Source organism: Ammospiza nelsoni, chromosome 1 (genome assembly GCF_027579445.1).
Source record: "Ammospiza nelsoni isolate bAmmNel1 chromosome 1, bAmmNel1.pri, whole genome shotgun sequence".
NCBI lineage: Eukaryota > Metazoa > Chordata > Aves > Passeriformes > Passerellidae > Ammospiza > Ammospiza nelsoni.
The window spans coordinates 25,700,463-25,719,665 of record NC_080633.1 but is presented as its reverse complement, the minus strand read 5'-3'; the positions used below and the strand labels follow the sequence as shown (position 1 = coordinate 25,719,665).

At 39.4% G+C, this 19,203-nt stretch overlaps 1 protein-coding gene across 4 annotated transcripts in view; it reads left to right on the top strand.

Moving 5' to 3' along the window:
* SLC25A13 (solute carrier family 25 member 13) overlaps positions 1 to 19,203 on the top strand; it is a 98,905-nt gene that overhangs the window by 29,686 nt on the left and 50,016 nt on the right. For all 4 annotated transcript variants that reach the window (XM_059481044.1, XM_059481051.1, XM_059481059.1 and 1 more), the window contains exon 4: positions 6,455 to 6,570. In XM_059481044.1, coding sequence (XP_059337027.1) covers positions 6,455 to 6,570 — 116 coding nt within the window. The remainder of the gene's footprint in view (positions 1 to 6,454; positions 6,571 to 19,203) is intronic.

The following is a 19,203-nucleotide window of genomic DNA, read 5'->3' as shown; positions in this document are numbered from 1 at the left end:
AAGATTGAGAACATAATCCATACCTTGTGATTTGGATCTCCCTCACAGAAGCTGGTGTCAGGAAGAACAAAATGTAAAACTGTAGCCTATGTGAACTTGTTGACAAGTTTGGATTTCGTAACTTGGCGTGATCTTGTAAGAGTTTTGCGGTGTAGTATTGAGGCTTCTAATTGCTGCTTTCTGCCGTGGGTAAGGATTGTTTCTGTAATCCACACTGCAGTGACAGTTCCTAACGTGTCTTTGGAGAGTCTCTTCTGGTATTCAGGCTGTCTTCCTGTTTAGCTAATGTGTGAAAGAATGGAGAAAGTTTGGGAAGTGATTATCATCCATCTCCCTAACGTGGCATTGCAGCCTTTTTTGCCATGTTGCTCAGTTTTTGTACCTTGTTCTCCTGGTGTTTAAAGTAATTTGCAGAGTAATCATCTGAGGCTAGGGTCAGCTGCTTTTTGGTTCCTGTCACGAAATCTCCTCAAGGCAGCAACAGGACTATTGGTCCTCTCCTATTGAATGTTGCCAATTTAGCAGTCCAGAGCTCCCAGTTTTACAGTGAAGCACAAACCAGCTTTTGTTGGTGTTAATTTTTAATAGGCTTGTCAGTGTTTAGGGACTTACACATGGTTAAGGTCACGAGAGTCTGTTCAGTAATTTAGCATTATTTCTATTATAAGATAGAAGGTATCTTGAAAGAGCAAGATACCTTTTTACAGTGTTGGTGACTTAAAGTAGTGCAGTTCTGAAAATACTGCTAGGCTATTTCCAGAAGCATTTATCCACTGTCTTGGATCCCTCTTTTGCTCTGAAGAAGCAGCTGTTGTTCATGACTGTTGAGCATGACCACTTGTCGCTAAAAGGGTCTGAGCCTCCACCAGGGCTGTTCCTAGCGCTCTTTAGAATGCTTTTTAATTCCTTCTGATTTTGGTGACAAGTTAAGTATACATACCAAGTGTAATCAGTGTGAAATACTTAACTGGGTAAGTACACAGGTGAAACGCAGACAGCACAAGGACTTCAGACTCACGAGCAGGGCGTATCGGTGGGCAAAGAGTTTCTTACCCAAGAGCTGAAGAAGTTCTGAGTGTAAAATGAAACAAACTGCAGCTCTTACATACAATCTCACAGTGGTCACTTGTAGACAAAAGCTCATGTAAGTCTAGCCCAGTTCCTGCATGGCCAGAGATTGAGGTTTTGAGGGTCTACTTGAGCTGTTGTTGTTGTGACAAAGGTACGAGACCTCTTAAGGCATACTCTGTTGTTCAGTGAATATCTGTTGCCATGGGAGCAAGTTTTGCCTCCATCTTAAGCCAGGGCAGAGGTTTGTTTGATGGTGGGCTTTTCTGCTGTTCTCTTATGGAGGCGTTTTTTTTAAGGTTTCCTCTAAGAAAAGGAAATACTTTCCTTGCCAGACAAACCTTTCAAAGTAGTCGACTGGTAATAAAATACATTTTAATAAGTGTTGTATTGCGTGGTTGTTGTTTGTATGAAACAGATTGAGGAGCCTGGTTCCTGGCCTTAAGCCTCTCACTCCTAACCTTAGTTTAAAAAAAAAAGGCTTCATTTGGCCTCACTTGGATCAGAAATTTCCCCAAAAAACAGTAGCTTTCTAAAGGCCTATCAGCAATAGGCATTTTCCGTCCTGCCTACTGTAATATAATTTTTCAGATTTTTGTTGGTACTTTTAAACATCTGCCTAACAAAATAAGTATTTACTGCACGTCTCTGTTTGGACTGTAGTAACTAACACTTTACTAAGAAATACCATATGCTTTATTTATAGAAAGGACAAAGTATTCAAAAATAACACTTGGAAATACCAGCATTTTCCATTATTATTGGTTATAAATTTATCCTCTAATGCACCAATTTACACTATACTTAGTTTACCTAGCTTGCAGTGTAAAATAATAGATGTAGCTTCAATTTGTGTCCCATTATGTTACCATGTTTAAATTGCTGATACAGTAAAAACATCTGCATTGATTTCTGAAGAAAACCTCTTCATCATTGCATTTGTATGTGTTATTACAGCAGGTAATAAAAAGCAGGTGGGTTTTTTTCTTTGTGTGGCTACTTGCAGACTTTCTGTGGTGGGAATGTGTTGTGTCTGTGGGGTGTCCAGATACCATGGGTGTGAGCATGGAAGACAGGAGAGGGTAGTAAATAGTGGTTTTGCTGCACCATACTCTGTTGTTATGTTTAGACTGGTGCTCTTGTATGTGGATACTTTTGAAATATCAAGGTTTGAACCTTCCTGAATAAACTGTGCAGTATTGGCACTGGTAATGAGGATGTGAGGGTGAAGGACGACTTTGACTTACTTGGGTGGAATATCTTCAAAACTGAAATAAAATTTTGTAAACATTTCAGCTTCCTCTCGTTGTGCTGTTAAAATCACTAGGTTTTTCTCTGCTTTTGTAACATAAATGACTACTTGTTTAGGTATATGAAATAACTCTTAAGTAGTATATTGAAGTCCATGTTAACATGTGCTCTTTAATGACACCTAATGATATTCGCTGAAGGGTTATGCTAAACCCAAAAGGGTGGTGCTAAACCAGAGAGAAAACATGTTACCCAGGCAACTACCCTTGTGCAGTATAGAGAAGTGAGCATATGTCTATGTAGTACACATTTTTTCAGCTTCTTTAAGCATTAAGAATCACACGTGTAATTGACTGAAAAATTACTGCTCAGTTACTGTATTGTATGGTCATAATAGAAGTAAATGAATACGTCGTCCTTAGAATAGATCTGTTGGGAATCACTAGCAGGCTAGTCTACTTAGGGAGCAAAAATACAATAAGAAGAAAATAGCTGGTTTAATTAACATGTAAAAATTGGGTTAATTTGAATTCAGCTGGCACAGCAGATATTAATGTCTCTTCTTTAACAGTCTGGCTAGAACTACACAATTTGTACACTTTTAAATCTTCCTAGTTCTATGAGTAATTGTTTTTAAAAATGGATATAGGGTTATTTTAAGCATTTATTTGTGATTTATTAGGGAGGTTATTGCTTCCAAGTGCTGAAAAAATATGCTTCTACTAGTATAAAATCTTGTAATAGTGTTAATACATGGAGTTTTAATCAAACCCAGGCCTAGTCACATAGCATATGTTCTTAACATGGTGCTGGGATTCTGCTGGGATAGGTGCTGTATTTCTTTTCTGTGCTGTAATCACTGTATTGTGAACCATTGGTAAGGACATGTGCAGGTTGTTTCACACAAAAAGCAGCTTTACCAAAATGATGTTGGCTGAGATTTTACATTTATAATTCCAAACAGTCCTATTCTAGAGTCTTGTCACCTGCTGTCCTTTTTGTTTTTCCTGTGTGCATGTATTATAATCTTTGGAACAGAACTCAGTGCTTTGGATCTGTTTACTGTTCTGTCAGGTATGTAGCCAATGATAATAAATAATAATAGCTTTTTATAGCCAGTAAGTCACATTGTAACAGTAAATATGCATAAATACAAAACTGAGTAGGTTGTGATAGATTGGTTCAAAATTGAAGGTAATGCTACTTTTGAAAAAATTTCTTTTGGCTTAGAAGGGATGGAAGTTTTCTTCCTTTGAAAGACTGAGTATCTGTGTAGTCTGTGTCTAATGGTGGGAAGTACTGAGAGCTCCCAAGGCATTTAAAGGCCTGATGGATTGCTTGTGTGCTAATGTGTGCATATGTAACCAGGTACAGACTTCTTTGCCAGTAGAGCTTAAGGCATTCCTATATTTTTGCTGACATCATTAATTTTGAGTTTAATCTTAAGAATACCTGAGGACTTTTCTTTTTATTTACTTCTTGCACTATGTTATAATTTATGGTGGCAAGATCCCAGAGTTAATTATTTGTTAGACCATTTCATACTCTGCATTTCTTTTACTTTTATTTATTGCAGGTGTATTGAGGGAGGTAATGTAGAACAGCTTTTAGGCCTTCTCTGTGCTGTGCTTTTTTAAAAAAATGTCCTCTTTTATTAATCTTCTCATGTTTTTGTGTTCCTCGTGGAAGTTGGCTTGTTACCTTGTGGATGTTTGGCTGCTGATGTGCAGCAAACACACTTCAAGTGTTGATCTAGGAAAGCCAGTGGATGTAATCTTTTAAGACTTCAGCACAGCTTATGATGCTGTCTCTCACAGTGTCCTTCGGGACAAAATGTCCAGCACACAGCTGAGTGGCCCAGTTCCCTGATGGGTGAGTGACTGGCTTGCATGTCAGGCACAAAGGGTTACAGTGAACAGGGTGACATCAGGCTGCCAACCTGTCACTAGGGTGTTCTGTAGGCTCCATCCTTGGCCCTGTGCTCTTCAACATCTTCATACATCACCTTGGTGCAGGACTCACAGGGATGCTAAGTAAGTTTGCCAACTGCTGACATCCTTGAGGGCAGAGAGGCCCTGCAGAGATACCTCAACAAACTAGGGAGACAGGCAATCACCAACCAATGAAGTGTAACAAGGGGAAGTGCCAGATTCTGCACCTGGGATGGGACAACCCTGGATGTACAGACAGACTGGGGAATGAGAGGCTGGAGAGCAGTGCCACAGAAAGGGACCTGGGAGTTCTGGTTGACAGAAAGTTAAATATGAGTCAGCAGTGCCCTGGTGGCCAGGAGGGCCACCCTTGTCCTGGGGGGTATCAGTCACAGCACAGCCAGGCAAGGGAGGGGATTGTCCAGCTCTGCTCTGGGCTGGGGCAGCCTCACCTTGAATAAAGTGTGCAGCTTTGGGTGCCACAATATAAAAAATTAAGCTGTTACACAGTGCCCAAAGGAGGGCAACAAGGATGGTGAAGGGCCTTGAGGGGAAGCCATATCAGGAGTGGCTGAGGTCTCTCAGCCTGGAGCAGACTGAAAGGAGACCTCATTGTGGTTTCAACTTCCTCACAAGGGAAGAGGAGGGGCAAGTACTAAACCCTTCACTCTCGTGACCAGTGTCAGAATTCAAGCAAACAGCATGAAGTTGAGTTCAGGGAGGTTTAGGTTAGATATTAAGAAAAGGTTTTTCATTCAGAGTGTGGTTGGGTACTGGAACAGGCTTTCCAGAGAAGTGGTCACAGCACCAAGCCTGTCTGAGTTCAGGAAGGACAATTCTCTCAGGTACATGTTGTGATTTTTGGGGATGGTCCTGTGCAGGGCCAGGAGTTGGACTCCATGATCCTGATGGGCCCCTTCCAACTCAGCATATTCTCTGAATTCCCATAAAACAAGTGACTGGAAATTGCTGTATAGTCATGGGTCATCATAACTTAATGGAAAATACATCTTTTCCAACTTATTCAACCTGTTAGTTCCTCACTATTTTTGCATACTGAGTAGAAGTTTTCATTGAATGGGCTGCAGTGTCACTTTGGACCAAAGTCCTAAGAATATAGTTGGTTTCCATTAAAAATCCCCTGGGTTTGTGTGTGTTTTTTGATATTGGATACACTGAATTTTGTGCTTTTCAGAAACAATCCTTGTTCCCCAGCTGCTGCCACATGAACCCATTAAAGTTACATGCCTGCTACACTGACATAAAGCAGCCTGAGAGACAGCAATCTTAACTATCCCAGACTGCTAGCAGGCCCTGCCACCACATATTTGAAGATGATTTTAAACTCTACAGCCTAGACATTAAAGAAGCAGGATAAAGAATAGTTGGCCTTTGCCTCTTTAAGAACAGGAGTTTGATCTCCATTTGAACTCTTGGGTGTGATGCAGAGAAATTAGAATGTTCAAGGTCTTTGCTGTTATCAAACCTACTGCTGGAAACAATACCATGTTGTCTAATTACATATTTCTGCTTATGAACTAACTTCTGGAAGGACAACCCTGCTTTTATCTATGCCCTACTACTGTGCTAGCACATTAGGAACCAGGCTGTAATGATGAATTTGAATAAACTGCTCTTGGGCTGAGGAAGAACATGCAGACTACTGATTGAAATTTGTGACTCAACATGCAGGACTGGAGGGCTGTGATGGATGACTAATAAGTTGCTAGCAAACAGATAACACATTCTGATCGGTTCCTTCTGAAGTGAGTGGCAGCGTGTAGGTCTTGAATGGATTTGCTTTCCAAAAGTGCTAAGTACTGAGTTTTGAGGGAAGTTACTCATGTCTTTATTGGCTCTGTCTTGCCAGTGGAGGGAGGTAGGCTCCCCCAGAGGGCAGTTCAGTTAGACATTAAAGCTGACGTGAGTAGCCATGCTGAATGTTTTGCTTATTTTATGTTCTGTTGTGACTTGCTGAGAAGAATAATGCCTTGTTCAACAGACATTTCCGTTTAGTGATATAAAGGCTTCCTGACAGCACTGGGGAGAGGGCATTTTAGGATAAATTTTAATCCCTACTGAATACATTTTGAACATATTTTGGTTATGGTCTTATTTCTTTTGTATAATCAATATTATATTGTATTTCAGTTATTTGTGAGCAAGTTGGTTTCATAGTTATTGTTTTTTCCTTCATCCTTTAGGTTGATATCCTTTCAAGAGTTTGTGGCATTTGAATCAGTCCTGTGTGCTCCAGATGCATTGTTCATAGTAGCCTTTCAGCTGTTTGACAAGACTGGCAAAGGAGAAGTTACTTTTGGTAAGACATTCTTAAATGTGCATTCTTGATGTAAAAATCCATACCTATGCCAAAGTGTTTCACCTCTTGTTACTGTAGAAAACAGTGGTTCGTAGTGGAACTACACTAATGCCAAGCAACTTCATGCCTGCACTTCTTGAGTCATTTATCTATGCACAGTATGAAGCCAAGGTCATCATCATTGTTTTCTCTGGAGGACTGGTCACTTCTCTTTTTCTCTTCCCCAACATGCTTGTGCAGGTCCAGACCAGCAGTGATAGGTGACCATAGGAAATGATTGTAAAACTGCAAGGAAGTTTCCAGAAGACCTGGGTGAATGTTTGGTTTGAAATCATTACCCTGAATTATTTTTTTGTTTGAATTGGCTATATTTCAAGCTGACTGATTTCTAAGGCTTAAAACTGTTTTCTGTGAGATTTTATAGTAATAATTCATTATTATATGCCCTCTGCCATTCCCTCCCCCTGTAAAACTCAGCTGTGCATTGGAAGTGTGATGTTTGCACTGATAATGAGACACACTTAGGCCAGTTTAAAACTTGATTAAGAGGACTGTTTCTTTCTAGATATCCTAGAGATAGCCTTTGATATCTGCAGGACTATCTCCCACCTGCCTAATGATAAGGGCCTTTCAGTCTGAAAGAAGGATTCGGAATTTAGCAGTTTGGACTAATTTCTGATATTGAGCTTCCACTTGAAAAAGTATGGGGAATTTTTTTGCTGAGTACCTACTCTGTCTAAAATTGCTGTTTCTAATCTGCTACATTTGGACATGGTCATTCCTATATATCAAGTTTTATTGTTTGGTTTTTAAACCGTTCTAAGTAAATGGGAAATTTTGATGCTTTTGACTCTCTTGTCTTTCCAAAATATATGGTTCACACATCCATTGTGTTTTACTAGTATTTCCCACACATGTCTTATGCTCAGTTAAAAAAGCCCTTCTCTTTCCATTTGAACTAACAAGATTCTGTAACCACTGCTTGAAACATCATTGTATTCTTTCTACCATCTCAAAAAATCTTTATTTGAAGTTGTGGCTGGTGAGAAAACTTGCTGTCTCTTCTTGTGTCTTTTTGGTTTTTTATTATTTTGTTTGTGTGTTGAGGGTGTGAAAGATGTGCTTTTTGTTTGGCGTATTTCAGAAGTTACTACAGATGTTAAAGAATTTTCAGAAAAAAAATCTGTAGATCATAACCTTGATGAAGGAAGTATTTTGTGCCTAACAGTTTTGTGTATGTATATGGACAGAGAAGCAGTGCTTTAAAACAGGAGGGAATGCATATTTTACTAGGGTTTTGTTCCAGTGAAGGCAGACCAGAGCTCTGGAATGCCTGTGATGTGCAGTTTCTTGTCTGTGTCAGAGCCCCTGGTTGCTTGGAGCGCTCATTAATAATCTAGGAAGAACTGTATTTGTTTGATCTGAATGCTGAATCAGTCTGACTTAACTTTTTAACTCTTGGCATTCTTGTTCCTACTTTTCCTGCTGTCAGATGTTTCCCTTGGGGTTTGACACAGTGAGTCAAAGGATTTGTTTGGCATTTGAAGTCCATTGAAGTCCTTCTAGTGATGAGAGAAAATCCCATGCCAGACTGTATTTAAGGTATTTGAAAGAGGAGACATGCCAACATTGGCAGAACCTCAGATAGCTTTTGTTTAATTCCTTCATCTCCCCTTTTGAAACCATAGATGTATTTGTAACTTCTGTGTACTACCTTGTGGCTACCACCCCAGTAAATGCCTGGACTGGGGAGGACGGAAGAGCTGTCTCTGTGTTGTGCATTCTCAGCAGAAATGGTTGACCTTTAGACAAGCTAGTTCCTTACTTTATATCACAAGGAGCAAAAAGGACTTTATTTTCCTGCTATTATGAAAAAAACCCCTAATATTTTCATAAATACATTATTAAAATACTATCCTGTAACTTTGCCACTCAATGCCTCAGTCATGCATTGCATAATTTGAGGCCAATTATGAGATCTTTTTCCATTCACTTGAATGAGAGTAGTATCAAGTCCTTATCAAGGTTAGGAGACTTAAATAGGGGTTTTGTATACTGTGGAATTACAGTGTGAAAGGAACAGAAGAATAGGGAAAGGATAATTTTTCAGTATACTGCTCTTAGGTGTAGTATCTCAAGGCTCTCATTTTGAGTCTCTGTCTCATTTTATTGTTGTAAAGAAACAGTATGGCTTGTCTTTGCAGTCATTTTTTTTTTCTGTACACTAAAATAATGATACAAATATTTTAGCTTATACCAAGCAGAATAGTTCCCAGCAGTGGATTTCACATTTTCTACCATGGAAATCCGTCCAACTCTTACTCTTTTACAGGTGCACCTGGCTTGGTATCTTTGTTAATGGAATTAATAATGAGCTTTATGCCAATGAACATGTACACTGAATGTGAGATCCAGGCTGTAGATACTCAGAGAAATGTTCTTGGTAAAGAAGTTCCAATTTATCACTTTGCCCTTAGTTTCTTGAAAAATGCTGCACTCTTACTTTAGCTTCTGGATTGGAAATGGATTTGCATTTTAGCCGTATGTTGACATCTCTACAATTTTAAATGTTTCATTTCTTTAAAGTGGCAAGTTAACTGTACCTGGTTCTTTGACAGAGCTATTACCTATTTAAAAGGGCTGATGTGCAAGCAGTGTGGGTACACGGGGGGGTGGGAAGTGTTTCTAGTTTATTGCTTTTTGAGGTGAATTAAATGGCCACTAGTAAATTAGTGGCTAGTGGCTGGTTGAGACTACACCTGGCCATTGCATCATGTTGTAGATTTACTTTCTGCTGAAGTGTCAAAGCTTTGACAGTTTGTAAGGAGTTAAAGCTCTCAGCAGGAAAGTTTAAATTCGAGGCAAAGAGCAAACCATTGCTTCTTACTGTTGAGTGTTGACAGGCACATAAAAGCTGATAATGTAAGTCCAGGGGTTTAAGAGACTTAGTAGAGTTGCTTTTTTGTCGTGTGACTGTATTTTAATGCCTCATTAAAGAAGCAGAGCCCTTTGAAATTCTTTACTAGATGGCATTTAAAAAAAGGTGAGATGGTTGCATTAAAAAGTGTTGAAAAATGAAGTCATTGTAATCTTCATCTTTAATTTTGGATGGGTAAAATAAACAATGTTACCTAACAGTTCTGAGCTGTGAATAACACAGTAGTGATACCCAGGAACTGGAACCTACATTTTCTAATACCAGTTCTCACAAGCCCTAGTGTAGGGCAAAATAAGTGTTGTCCATGTTGATTTTGCTAAGAGAGTTAGGAAAGGAACAATAAGAGCTGTGGTTGCATGAGTCTGTGCTGCCAACCATTATTGAACCTGCTTTAAAGATTTTAATTCTGATTTGTATTAAAGTAGAATTACCCACCAGACAGACAGAAATCTTGCTTTTGTACTTAATGAAATGGAGCTGTGGTATAGTGTGTGGTTTTATGGTTTTGGTTTTCTTTTCTAGACGTCCTCTAGTTCAATCTGAAGCTGTTTCAAAATGGATGCTGTGTTGTGCTGCTTTGAGAAATATGAGTATGCTGTCAAATGTCAGTCCTTTATTAAAAAAAAAAAACGAAACAACAAAACAACAACCTCCCCCCAAATCCAGCAAAAATATTAAGGAAATTAGGAACCCAATCTCCAAATTTTTCTTTGTTAAGTGTAGGAGCTGCAGATTCGAGCACTGGATTTTGCTTTTTTCTTTAACCAAAATTTTATTGGCAGCTGTTGTGGGTCTCTGCTTCTGTTATTAATTATATCAGTACATTTGTTAGATAAACACATTAGTTAAGGATACATCTTACTAAGTGCTCCTGTTAGGTGATACCTGATACTTGAATTACCTGAATACTTGTTTGTAAACTTTCTAAAAGGACATAGCTCTTAAGAGAAGTTTAAATAGCTCCACAGCTATTGTGATGAGCTTCAGAGTTTTTTCCTCTATGAAAATGTTCTGTTATTTTTTTAATATACAAAAATTGATTGCCAGAGTTTCATAATTACTTTCAGGACCGAAGAATTAACTTCTGATCGTGCGACGTAGCTCTTGCTTTCATTACAGAGGATTACTTGTTTTATGCTTTGCACTGCAATTGCTGGTATGACTTGGTTGATTTATGGAATCTGTAATTCTTTTTATCTCTTGCACAACACCTAGCTTAGTGATGCCCACTCTGGTACACCGAACACCATGTAAAGCAATGGAAAGCTAAATCTGAACCAACAAAATAAATTGCTGTAGCTGTAAGCTTTGATCTCTTGATTAACTGTAGTATTTAGTATTTATCAGTGATACTTCCATTGCTGGTTCAAATTGCCTTGAAACCAGTTGTAGATAGTGATTTGTTAGCTTACACATCACAGCTTCACCTGTGCAGTGAACATTTGCTGATGTACAAATGACAGCTGCCTAGATACAATGGATCCAGTGGCAACATTGCAGATGTGAAATCTGTTCAGTCTCTGATATTTTTTGTTGTTTGTACAGTGTTGGATTTTGCACAAATAATTGCCACTTTTAATTACAAAAGGATGTGAATTAGACTTGTTAGTATATTTATTTTCTTCAAAACAATTTTTGAAATCTTCTCAGACTGTTTTTTGAGAATTTCATTTCTAGACATATGTTAATTTGGCAAGTTTTTGTTTTGTTTTTCTCTTTTAACTAAAATATTATATAACCAGGCAGACTTGGATGCAAGCAAATAAAAACCAGCCTGTTTGGATACAAAGTGAATCTGTTGTTCTAAATATTAGGAGAAGCTTTGTCCTGTTACACTGTTTGGTTTCATTTGGTCTAGAAAATGCAATTGAGTTTTCTACATAATCCAGAACTGAAATTCAGTGTTTCAGTTTGTTCTTTGTTGTTGGTTTTGTTCTGTTGCTTTGTTGGCGATGGTAAGAGAACCATCAAATAATTCAGACTGGAAGTGAATGTGGCCCTATGGGTCAAACCCTTGCAGCACCACCATCAAGACCAGTGGCTCAAGGGGAAATATCTAATCAATTTCTTTAAATAATCTCTGAGCTGGAGATTCTGCAGCCTCTATGAGCAAGCATTTCCCAGAGTTTTATCACTATTATAGTGAAAAACTAAATTCCTGAGTGGAAAACTAAATTCGTGATGCCTGATTGGGATTGCCAATGTTCCAGCTTGCATCCATTGCCTCTTGTCCTTCCGCTGTGCATCTTTGTCTTCCCTTCATCTGTTGGGTAGCTGTAGACAGCAATGAGCTCCTCCTTTGCATCTCCCATCTCCAGCCTAAGAAAACCCCATTCCATCAGCCTCTCTGTGTATGTCACATGCATCATCCCCCAGCTGCCTTGTATGGACAAAACAGAAGTGATGTTCTGTTTTTGTTAGCAGGTTGTGCTGTTTACCTTGGTGGAAGTCATCTGGTTGGGTTGTTTTGTTTCTTTTTTAAATTGTTATTATTATTCAGGGCAAGAGGACTAGATTTATTTTTTATGCCCACAGAGGGCCTAGTGCTTTTCAAACTTGAGGAGTTAGGGTGCTGGCAGTTTGTTGCTAACTTCTAATGAGGCCAGGAAGGGTAACAGAAAAATGTAAGGCTGTTGCTAGTGAACTGAAATTATGGATAGCTGCAGTTCAACTAGAAATAGTTTTAAGGGATTGCATTCTGGAAAATTTATGAAGACATTTTAAGTAAACAAATTATGTAATATTCCAGGTGTAAATTTGTATCATTCCCCCTCACAAACAGTGGAGATAGAAGAAGCAGACAACTTTGAATCCAGATTTTTACTTGCTGAGGGCGATGGTACTTTTGGAAAGAGCCTGCTTTTTTTGCTCTTTGCTTTCTTTTTTTTTTTTTTTTTTTTGGTAGTATTTTCAATATTTAACACAGGTAACAGAAGTGCACAAGCATCTCAGTCAAAAATTAGGGCCAAATTGAACAGGAAGCTGTATGAATATGCCATGAGAAAGTGAATTAGTAGTTTTCAGAAGTGACAAGGGCACAAGCAACCAGAGGAGGGGGAAGATAAGAGGATAAAAAAGACAACAGTTTCAGCATATTTGTGAAGTTGAAGCTTATCATGGATTTTTTTGATTGGGAAAAATCATGATAGCACAAGCATGTTCTGTGTTATAGTGTTTTCATTAATGTGAAATTAATCTTCAAGACTTCTCTGTCCTGGTTGAAAAGTTTGTCTAGGGCAATGACTTATGTTCAGTAGCTAGTGTCTCTGTCCTGAAAGAGAATGCATGCTGAACATTTTTTAGGATTGGTATTGGATTTCATGGTTTGCTGCAGGCATTTTGAGGGATCTGTTTGGTAGTTATATTCTTTAAAGTCTACTTGCAACATTTGATAGACATTTATTTACCAATACTGGTCTTCATCTCACCTCTGTGTACACCAGGTGCTGCACAGCCTTTGTTGCTTCTTTCAGCCCCAAAATGGTTGTGGTTCCCCTCGGAATAGAAGTGACCTGCTTTAGTGGGAGACTCCAGGCTCCTGCTTCTCCACCCTGCTGTGGCTGCCTCTGAGGATGCTGGCACTCCAGTGGGGCTGTCACACTACAGTCTTTTTTAACGCCTGAGGGTGTGCCAAGTTAACAAATGCATTTCCTAACAAGTATCAACAAGTATCATAAGATTTTTGCTTCTCATTGATGGGCTCCAGATGCTGGTATGTCATCTGGAGGTGAAAAAACATCCATTTTTTTATATATGTGGACCTTTATTGCACCTCTTTAATGATTAGGTTTTATTACAAAAAGAACTACCCTGATTTTTGAAACTTTCCAAGTGATAAATGAGTGTTTTTTTGAACAACTGAACGTAGATGTATGGGAATATCAGATTGGCATGTGTGTGCTGTATGGTATCTTGTCAGAGATCTGAAGAACTGCTTGGAAGATGTTCCAGTTCAGTGAGTTAAAAATCCTCTTTTTACGGACGACCAACCATAGATTTGCACAATTGACTATAATGGCTCCAATTTTAAAAGATAGAGGTAACAGAGAGCACTTCCAATAGGTGGGGTAGTTCAAGAATACTACATGCTCAGATGGCTAAAATATTGTGCTTTCTGCTGCTACTTCATGCTACTTAAAAAGAAAAAAAAATTGGTGTGGGAAAGGTGGGAACACGCCAATTTGAGAGTCAGGTTCAACTGTATGAGGTCACTCTTCAGTTAACAGAGTAACTCTTTGGTAAGCTGAGGGTCTGCCATCTGTATATCCTGTAAACTCCAACATGATTACTAGGCAGCACTTGGGGAGGCACCAAAAGCTTCTACACCAGAACATATTTTAAACCATGTCAGGAGCTGTATATCACTTCAAGCTTGTTTTTTATTAAGATTTTTCCCTATCCCATTTTCAAACTGGCCTGGAATTGCAGATTAGAAAGTAGAAACTTCAGCAAGTTCTAGGAGCCAGAAAAGTGTTTTGTTATTACAGATTTTAATATGAAACTTCAGGTAGCAAAATACACATATTTTTGTGATGTGTGTAATTTAGTTTTCTAAATTGGAAAATCTGCTGTTACCTAGCAGTTAATGACTGTATTTCCCTAACATTTGGAATTCAGGACCTGATTTAAGAAGCTGATAAAAGAAAACAAAACTGAGAATATGCTGGAAGTGCTCAAAGTGAAAATTACAGTTTAGATAGGTTTGAGGGTAGATAGTTAGACATTTTAATTGAACTAAAATAGTTTTATACTAATACAGTACTGTTGTGGGAGTACATTTTGTGGTGTGTTTGAAATTGAAGTATTTAAGTGAGGGAAAATGTGTGTTAATGCTTTGCAAGAAAGTGATTTTTTTTAAAAATATCATCTATCTAAGTAAAATAGCTGTTAAAGATATAAAGCTTTCAAGTCTATGCTGGAAAGTAAAGTGTAAAGTTCATGGTTATTTCTTGAGCCAGGAGTTTGCTTTTATCACTTTGGTTCATATATTAAATTGCTGTAGCAAACAAAGATGTGAATTCTGAAGTAAATTTTTTTATTGCTGGACAGCTACAGTGAAATTAGTCCCTGCTGGTGTAAAAATAAAGAGGTGTTGATTCTGTCTACATCTAAAAAATATACTTTCAAAATAAATAGTTTGAAAGAATTTCAGATTTAATATGTCAGGTATTCAGATACTTATGGACTATACCCAGTAAAGATTTTAGTAGCTTGTTCTGTTAAGTGGCTTTCCTTAGACACAAAATACAGTGGAATAATGACTTTCAGAGTTTTCCTTTTAAAACCTAAAATTTGTAAGTCCAAATTTCATTTGGAGAATATTGGTGCTCCTTGCTGTGTCAAGTGCATCTGTAGTAATTCCAAAGCATGCTTTATTTCTATTTTACTTCTTAATCACAGGACATGGAATGTCATAGGAATGAAAATGGAATGGAATAACAGGAATGACAATGTGAATGCAGCATGCTTGTTTGTGCAATAAGTGTTTAAACATATACATCAGTACAGTGCAGAGAAGAAGGTTCCCAGGAATTAAGGGACCAAAAACCCCCACTGTAAATCAGCAGGCAGATCACCTGGAGGGAAAATAAACCAAGTCTTTCATGCAGTGATCAGAAATGAATGGCAAGGCTGCTATTTTTTAGTTAGAGACTGTGGAGAGACAAACAATTATTTGTTTTAGAACCTTGCAATTTATTTTAAAATTGAGTTTCAGAGTTGAATTTTTTAAAAGATGGATAAAAGTGACAGCATGGATTTCTGAAAATGACTTCAACCTGTTGCTTATTTTGCTTTCTTACAGCTCTGGTTCAAGCAAAGCAAACACACAAATTGTATCTTTTGCTAGCTCTAGATTGATTTTGTGCTGTTGTGGCTCTTGACATGGAAGCCTTAACATTTTGCTTTTTTTAGAAATGAAGCAATTAAACAGTGTTCTGAACTGAATTTTAAAGCTTCCATTTATCGCATATTTTGGTTAAATACTTGTTCAGGATCAAAGCACAGTTGCCCAGAGAAGCTGTGGAATCTCTGTTGTTGGAGTTGTTCACAGAATGACAGCGTGGGTCAGGTTGGAAGGCACCGCAGTGGATCATCTGCTCTAACCTTCCTGCTCAAGCAGGGTCATCCCAGAGCACATGGCACAGGATTGTGTCCAGATGGTTTTTGAGTAATTCCCATGAGGGAGACTCCACAGCCTCTCTGGGCAATCTGCTTCAGTGCTCAGACACCTCAACAATGAAGTTTTTCATCCTCACGTTCAGGTGGAACTTGCTGACTGAGCAGTACTGGGGCCAGTCTTGTACCTTGTGGAATGCCACTGGTGACAGGCCTCCAACTAGACCCTGTGCCACTGATTATGACCCTCTGGGATTTCAATGTTCCCTTATCCTGAGTCAGAAATTCATGAGGGGCTGTTCAAACCTCATCTGGCCATGGCCCTGAGCAACCTCTTCTGGTTGGACTTTCTTTGACTGGACTCCATGAAATCCAGATGTCCTTTCCATTACAAATTACTGTCTAGCTCTGAAACAGATTCCTTTAAAAAAAAAGTCTAAGCAGACATCATAACTCCTAGCTACTGAGGCACACCTCAGCTTCTCTGTGTTTTGCTGTATTTAGTTAAGTGACTTGTGGATAGCTGTGGAACTTCCAACTGCAGGTTTAATGCAAAACTACATTTTTTTCATTGTCCATTTTTTGTTTTAATACTGGATTTAGATGATTAGGAGATGACACTGTTAGAACTGAACAGCAACTTGGAGTGAGCTCTGGTACATAATTGGATACATTTTGATGGTTAAATCAGAAGCTAAAACGCTTCCATTTTTTGGTGTAGTATGAATGGTTTTTAATATCTGAATTGGGCAATCTGCCTAGAGATGAGACTTGAGTCAGTGATGTGGTAGATGAATGGGTAATGAGACCTAGCAATGGAAGAAGAAGAAGGCTGGGTAAAGGAGTTTGTGCACCACAAATGGTTGCAACAAGGAAGTATGGGGTATGAATAAAAAAGCAGTGGCAAAGAGGATACCACGTCTCATGCCATCAAAGAATCAGTAGAAGCACAGTAGGCAATTTTCCAGTCAGCTGCCTGCACTGTATAATCCAACATGCATTCTGTCAGAAAAGCCTCTGGTAGTAGTTGCCAAGTCATATTGACATCAATATACAGTATGATTGTGAAAAGATCAAGTTGTGTGGATTCTCTTACTGTATCTTCACTGATGTGGTAGTCTGTGTTTTCCAGGTCATAGGAAAAATTAAGTGCACATCTTTAACTTGGAATGTTTAGAGTGATACTTGTACTTACATGAACTTCTGAGACATCCTTGTGGCCTTTAATCTCTAAAACAGCCAAGGGAATGCAAATGGTCTGGATAGAGACCTTATTATATTCCAAATTGGCTTGATGAGGTTTTCACTTTCATTGCTGTGCGTTCCTTTACCTTTTGTAATGCCAATAATTAAACATTGTATTTAGTCTGAAGTTACCATTCTTTTCATTTCCTGACGTTTGGGCATGTCTTGGTCATGTGCCCCTGCAGTCCAGACACAGAGGTGTCCTGGGCTGCATCAAAGGCAGCATGTCCATGTCCACCAGGGTGAGGGAGGAGGTGCTGCCCCTCTACTGTGCTCTGGTGAGACTCCACCTGGAACACTGCATCCAGCTCGGGGTCCCCAGCACGGGAAGGACATGGACCCGTTGGAGCAACTCCAGAGGAGGAAACCCATGATTTAAGGGAAAGTGGAGAGAATTGGGGTTGTTCAGCCTGAAGGAGAGAAGGCTTTGGGGTGACCTAATTGCAGCCTTCCAGTACCCAAAGGGAGCCTATGAGATAGGGAAAGGGAGAATGCTTTTAAACTGAAAGAGAGTAGGCTTAGGTTACTAATATTGAAGAAATTCTTTACTGTGAGGATGGTGAAACAGTGTAACAGGTTGCCCAGAGAAGCTGTGGATGCCCCATCCCTGGAATTGTTCAAGGCCAGATTGGATGAGGCTTTGAGAAACATGGTCTAGTGAAGGGTGTCCCTGCCCATGGCAGGGCAGTTGAAGCTAGATGATCTTTAAGGTCTCTTTCAACCCAAACCATTCTATGATTCTATGTTTCATTTTCTTGAGATGGAATTTTAATTTTGGGCTCCAGCCAAGGAGGGTTTACAGGACACATAGCTGTGGGAGCAGGACACATTGTTCCTTCAAGGTGGCTTATGCATGATAATAAATTAAAATAAAAGTACAAGGGCATATTTAAAGGAGACTGTGCAACTTTCTTATGTTAAAAATTAGAAGTAAGAATTGCATGGAGCTTTGCCCCTTCAAAACCAATTGAGACACATTTTATACTAGCTAAGTTTCTGGTATCTCTTACCTTGCATCAGGTAAGAATACACCTTTTTTCTTTGACAAAGGCAAGTCTGGAGTCCTGCCACAGCTTTTGGTAAATGATTATTTGTTCCTAATCTCATCCACAAAATATCAGTGGCTTGCTCTGGGGGAATTTTGGAGATGGGATGAGAGGGAAAGAGGAAGCAGGTGAACATCTGATTTCTCTGTGAATGTTTTTATTTCTCTGGAAAAGCAGTGGTCACTGCCAGAAAGAGACAACCTTTATTTCCTCTTGTATGCAGGCAGGACAAGCTGTCTTTTTCATGCCGGTTGCCTTCTTTGAAGAAAGTCTGGCAGAAAGCAGGAACTTTATAAATGTGATCTCCAGTGATATGTGGCAAGGTGCCTTGATCTGTGTCAGTAGGAAGCACCCTAAATGAAAGGCTTCAAGTAGAGGGATAGGACCTCACCCTGAACCAATAGATTTCTCTCCCACTGCTTTGAGAGTAGAATTTTGCTCTGGGAGAATGCTGGCAGACAAGATCCAAGCTGGCTGTGATGGAGCTTAAGACATGAATGAACAATGGGGCTGTCCTGGGGGCACTGACTTTGCTTGGAGAAAATTCTCATAGGACATTAGGACTTGGAGTTATGAATTTCATGAATTTGAGGTTAACTGGGGTTAGTCTTTCTATTTGTAGGTTAAATCCAACTTGCTCTTTCACCGCTGATTTCCTGGGATCAGTGAGTGCTGTGTTTTTAAAGCTGAAACTACAGACTAGTTTGTGAGACAGGAAGAGGTCTGCAGTTTCATTTCTGCTCTATCACTGAAGCCTTCTTGCTTTAGAACAAGCTGTTCTTGTGGGTAATACCATGTGCAGGGCTTTTGGGTCAGTGCAGCAGGACACATGCCCCTTTCATCTCTTTGTGACTGTTTTTTTTCCTGTGTCTTTATTCTTCTTTTACTTGGGCTCTTCTTGACATCTTCCTGGCTCTCAGCTGTGCCACTTCACTCACTTTTACCTGCTTCCTTGCCTAATAGAGGGGATTCCACCCTGGCTATATTTCCCCAAGTCAAGAGAGCTGCTGTGCCTGCCTGGCATGGACTGAACCAGAAGCCAGAACTCAGCATGCACAGGAGACACAACCTCATTGCCCCAAGGAGTCAGCTCCCACCTTTGCTTGTGGCACTGGAATGGAGTGGAAGGTGGCTCCCAGTCCCGCCTGGCAGGCAGAGGCTGGCTCCAGTGGGGTGATTCCCAGCTTGTTCTGAACACAGGCAAGCACTAAGCTGTGCTGATTTCCTCAACCCCAGGCACCAGCCGTGCTTGGGAACTGGCTTACAGCTCTGCTGCTTGCAGAGACA